The sequence below is a fragment of the Scophthalmus maximus genome, chromosome 15 (assembly GCF_022379125.1).
Source record: "Scophthalmus maximus strain ysfricsl-2021 chromosome 15, ASM2237912v1, whole genome shotgun sequence".
Classification (NCBI taxonomy): domain Eukaryota; kingdom Metazoa; phylum Chordata; class Actinopteri; order Pleuronectiformes; family Scophthalmidae; genus Scophthalmus; species Scophthalmus maximus.
The window spans coordinates 9,991,453-9,997,044 of record NC_061529.1 but is presented as its reverse complement, the minus strand read 5'-3'; the positions used below and the strand labels follow the sequence as shown (position 1 = coordinate 9,997,044).

Below are 5,592 nucleotides of genomic sequence, written 5' to 3'. Positions count from 1 at the left end.
CACACCACCAAGAACTGGTGATAGTAGCGGTTCAAGTACAATATTCATTTTCAATTAACTTGGTACATTTCTGCACAGTATAGGCTGTGGCTGACTGTCATGGGGTTAACTGCTCTGCCATATCATTTATCCTTTGAAGGTCGGGGGGGGGGGGGGGGGGTCGTCAGCATTCCAGCTGACGACCTGTGCTTGAGCAGGAGGCGGGGTTACACCCTGGACATGTTGCCAGTCAATCACAGGTCTGACACATACAGACAAACAGCTATTCACTCACGGTTGCGGCGTAGTATATGGAATGTAAAATGATGCACGTAGATAAATGTCAAAAAGTAAATTTTTACGAGTAAACAATATTGGCCTAATACCAACCGGGTCCATGTGTGGTCAGAATCAGTTTTGCTGAAAACCAATATCAGAGGCCATGTTTAATTGGTATCCACCCTCAGCCTGGTTACCTACCCGGCCGTGCCACCTAAGAGATGACTTGCTGACTCGTTTTCCTTTCCTCGTCAAGGTCAATTGCTTTTTGCCTCTGTGAGGTAATTTATTAATAGCAGATCGTAACGTGCATGTCCGTTTCTTAAGGGATGAATGCCGGCGAACCTTCTTCAACCAGAGAGGGTGAAACAATAAAGGAGCTGACCAAGGCTGCGTTCATCACGAGAAATTTTTACGGTTTCATTATCCACGTGTTCAGCCCCAGTAGCCGTTACACCAGTGGCGTCCTTCACTCCCGAGCAGACCTGTGGCAGAGCAGTAAATGCAGCCCGTTCGGCAAATAAAGGGAAATAAAAAAGTGGCTGTATAATTGTTGTATTTGCTTGCGCGCTGCAATCGTCCTGTGTCAACAGCGAGATAGTGTTTCCCTGCAGCAGGAGGCTCAGTGTTTATTGGCTACACGAGTCACGCCGTACTTCTTTGGCAACACAAAGTGTTTGTTAAACATCAACAATCCTCCTGCATGAGGAATTGACCGGGTCCATTATAGATAATCTCTGATCTACATCATCTCCCCCCCTGCGTTCAGAGGCACTGTGGGATTTGTACAGTGTGAGCCGCTGTGCTCCACGATCCTGTGTCTGCAATGACGTGGAAAAAATATTAAACGCACACAATTTTTTTAGAGGGAAACTCCATCAATGTTACACATCAGAGTCTGTTACGGTCTTGGGGAGGGAGAAGGATATGCAAATCACGATAAATGACCTCGAGTCATGTCACTTGAGTCCGTGTCGGCCGTGGCTGAGGGAGAGGGTTTAAAAAGAAAAAAGAATGAGCTTGGGGTGTGGAGTTTAAAATAATGGTTTCCCTGTCATTGGCAGCCTGCTCATCATCTCCTCCAGAAGGCCACTTTTCAAGGCTTCATTAAATGCTACTGGAATAACCGTAGAATTCATAAAATAGGGAGAACTTGAACTCTCACAGCTGACGGGTTGTGCAGAGGGCGCTCGCAGCAGTCCAGCATGAACGGAGGTCCATTGAGCTGTTACCCCAAAACATGTCGTATATGGGTTTATGTTTGTTTTTTTTAATGGTTGCGATACGAGGGTTTGAGCCAATAGATATTGTGCCATTAGATTCAATTTGCGCCTTTTCAATCGCTGTGAAATTTTACGGCATTCGCCATTTTGATTTCACCAGAGGCCACCGTGACTAGTTAGCAGCTACCGCATCGGCCACATTTACATTTGGCTGTCAAACACGAAGACCTTCCTCCCTTCAGAGGCCCGTCGTCATTTCACTTTCTGAAAAGGCTCCGGGTGCCAGCGAGGTCAGGTGCCCCTTCGCAATCAGTCGCAAATTCTCAGCTGACCTATTGTCATGTAGCAGCATAAGTACATGACAACGTCCTGCACCTGGAAATACACTATATCCTCTTTTGCATGGAAGAATATTAACTTCTTCTCACGAAATAGGTCAACCACAGACTGGGTACCATTGCTGCTCAGAGAAACCGGTCTCATTTCTGTTTTTTGAGGCTCAGCTGGCTGTAATTTGAAGAGATTTTTCTCAATTGGTGTGGCTGAGGTAAGAACAAAAGAGTCAAAGACTTTTTAAATGCTAAACATTTCTTCTGGCTGATAAGGACATGCCAAACTTCGTAGTGAATGGTGTGCAAGGCGTTTGAACCTGTAACTCGCTTGCTCTTTGCCCCACTAATGTTCCTTTTTTTTATGTCCTTTACTCCTGAGGAATAATATGATATGATAGAAACAACACAATTATGTCATGATGTCAATTGCCTCGGTCCTTTCATGTACATATTATATATCATGAGATGCACACGCTCTCATGTTAATCTTTCAACATGCTGCTCCAGACAGTCCTGGAAAAAATGAGCATTTGAGCATCTGCCCGCTCAGGTGCACTCATCTTTCATGCATGGTGACCCGTATGAAAATTCATAAATGGAAAAGCCAAAGGGTGTGCCTGTTTGCATGTGCATCTGCAATTTTGTCCGGTGGAGTAAGTTCACCAGGAAGCATCACCCGCCGACACTCACATGACTTATTGAACTGTGACAGTCGATCAGACCACTCAGCTCGTGTCCTCCTCTGCCTGCAGGGAGGCAGCAGAGAAGATGGTGGAGGGATCAAACCTTGATGAGAATCTTATTCTAAACCAAACTGGAATCCCATCCATTCTTCATGGGACAAAATAAAAAGTCATGAGGAGCTTTCACATTATCCCCTGGGGCCATAACTCAAATCTCTTATTAGATTTCAAGGAAAGAGTCTAAACTAAAAAAAAATGATAACATGACAAATCATCTGTCAGATTTTCTGCGCTGCTTTCAACACACCAACAAAAAAGGAACGAAACAACTCGCTGCTGATTTGGAATCACGGATCCTCTGGTCTTAAACTTTTCAAATGAAAAACTCTCACTCATAAAACACTTGTACCAAACAAATCGAAAGCCTTTATTGCACATCATGTCTCAATGTGAACAGATAAATCCCCAGAACAACATAACTATATTTCACACGACGCTGACAAATAATCAGCGCCAGTCCGGTCGCTCTGGAGGCCACGGTCAGTCATTGGAAGCAGCAGATGTAGCCATGAGGTGGCAAACCATCTCACACGGCAACGTAACTTATACTGTAGATACACAGTTGATGTGGGAGCACACACGCACGCACACACGCACACACACAGTAAAACAAGGTGATGTTTGTTCAGTAAAATTGAACTTATCATCGGTGTTCAGCTCTGCTGGGCAAATATCAGCTACAGTTTCTTTGTTTGACTCTGGTATTGTATGAATCTTTTCTTAGCGCCTGGTACAACAATGCAGCTGACTCTTTTTTCAGCTGCGCGAGTGTCCCTCTCTACATAAACTACAGTAGATAACCACACAGGGCAAGAGAAAAGCCATCCCTCACTATACTGTATTGCTTTTTTTTTCTCTCAAAGCATATAGATATATTAATGCTCTATGACTTTTAAAGAATGAAACAACAATTTTACCATATTTGTACACGATGACGACGGATCCTGGGACTTTCAGTCCTTTTTTCTTCTTCTATATTTTAAACCATGCCAGAGGGTTTATGGTCTCTGTTAACTCACATTTGTGGCATGGGAATCTTGTGTGTGCTGCCGTACCATCCAAATGCAAAAATGTCCATTCTCACAAGTCATTTTTTTTTTCCAGCTTTTTGTTCAATATTGATTTTTCACTCAAGCAAGTTTTTTCTAAGACTTTGGCTCATCGGAGGCATAAGTAAATTTCACATCACTGCTGGACAAAATATTGCTCAATGTTTTGAAGCCTTGAAAGTGAATACACGGGAAGTATATGAAACAATTTCAGTCCATATCTTCTGTTTTTGTTGAACGTACCAAACACTTCAAATCTCCACAATGGATAAAGATGGCTGACAACGGGTGGTCGTTCCATTGCATGCACGGTTTATATAATAGTCTAAAAAATATTGTCTTCTCATACTATCCAATCTTCTCAGACATGTTTTAGAACTGTATGTACAAAAATAGATGCATCGATACACGTTAGGCTATTGGCAGCTGAGGGAGCAACCGGGTCGTTCACCGTCTGCAGCACCTGAAGCGCACGAGTTTTTGGAACGCTTTCTTGAAGTCCTCATTGGACATGGTGTATATGATCGGGTTGATGAGGGAGTTCAGGTACCCCAACCAGGTGAAAAAGTCAAACAGCTCGGGGTTGAAACAGGTGTCGCACGTGGCCACCACCAGTGTGTAAATGAAGAACGGCAGCCAGCAGACGATGTAAGCGCCGAGGATTATGCCCAGCGTCTTGGTGGCTTTTCTCTCTCTGGCTGCTGAAATCCGCTTTTTCTCCAACAGCGCGTCCGACAGCGTCACCTTCACCTGGTTGTCGCTCGCCGACGAGCCGCTGTCGCTGAAGGCGGCGTCTTGTCTCCCGCACTTGGAAGACGTGGACGCCATGGAGCCGGGCGAGTTGGCGGCCAGGTGCGCGGAGGTGAGCCTCTTGCCCACCTTCTTGGGGGACTGCTTCAGGATCCGCTTGCGAGCCTCCACGTAAATCCGTCCGTAGAGGGCAATGAGCAGCAAGGTGGGGATGTAAAAAGCGCCAAAGGTGGAGTAGATGGTGTAGAAAATATGATCCGTGTTGACGCCGCAGCTCGTCAGCTCCTCCGCCTTCACCTGCCTCCAGAAGAGCGGCGGCAGGGAGATGGAGATGGCGATGACCCAGGCTGTGGCCACCATCCCGGCGGCGCGTCCCGGTGTGCGCTTCTTGGAGTAGTCCACCGCGTCCGTGATGGCCCAGTACCTATCCAAAGCGATTACGCACAGGTGCAGGATGGAGGCCGTGCAACACGTTATGTCCGACGAGAGCCAGATGTCGCACACGACTTGCCCCAGCGTCCAGGTGTGGATGACCGTGTACAGGACGCAGATGGGCATCACCAGGATGGAGACGAGGAGGTCGGTGACGGCCAGCGAGGCGATCAGAAAGTTGGCGGGGGTCTGCAGTTTCTTCGACTGCGAGATTGTGGCGATGACAAACGCGTTGGACAACGTGGTGGCCAGCGTGATGGCAGACAGAATCGCCGCCAGGCTGATCTGGGAGGCGAGACCCTGCGCGCTCCCATCCACGGCGGACGGCGCCGCGTTAAAACTGTCGTTGGTGGCGTTCACCAGCTGAGTTGTGGCGACGAGACCGGAGCGCTCCATGACTTTTTAGTCGCTTCTTGTCATGTTCAATTTCACCCTCTGAGATTTCTGGCTCTTGAGGTGCCCTTTGTCCTGGTCAGCGTCTCCTCGCCCGTGCCATCCGGTCAGATCAAATGGCACGATGAGTCTGAAATGTCCCTCATTTGCCGGTGATACATCGGGTTTTAATTTGGAGACGCACAAACGTGGGAGCAAATATCCATCCCCGGCAGGAGTTCAAACTTTTCCGTTTTCTATCCATAAAGGGAAACTTCACACTGACTGTGCACAACGAAACAGGACAGAAAGGGCCGGTGCGTAAACGACGGGCTGTGCGTCCTGATGTTCCAACATCTGGGAAGATGTCACATATACAATCCGCGTGCAGGGCACAAGTTGTGCAGAGACGTGACCCCTCAGTCTCCCCTGT

At 47.2% G+C, this 5,592-nt stretch overlaps 1 protein-coding gene across 1 annotated transcript; it reads right to left on the bottom strand.

Moving 5' to 3' along the window:
• Positions 1-3,018: 3,018 nt before the first annotated feature.
• LOC118286247 (5-hydroxytryptamine receptor 1B) lies at positions 3,019-5,592 on the bottom strand. Its single transcript, XM_035610547.1, has one exon. It carries the CDS (start codon positions 5,181-5,183, stop codon positions 4,053-4,055), a length of 1,131 nt encoding a protein of 376 aa, XP_035466440.1. The 5' UTR covers positions 5,184-5,592; the 3' UTR covers positions 3,019-4,052.

Coding starts and splice junctions, on each gene's coding strand:
- LOC118286247 (XM_035610547.1), bottom strand. CDS start 5,183: ATGGAGCGCTCCGGTCTCGTCGCCACAACTCAGCTGGTGAACGCCACC.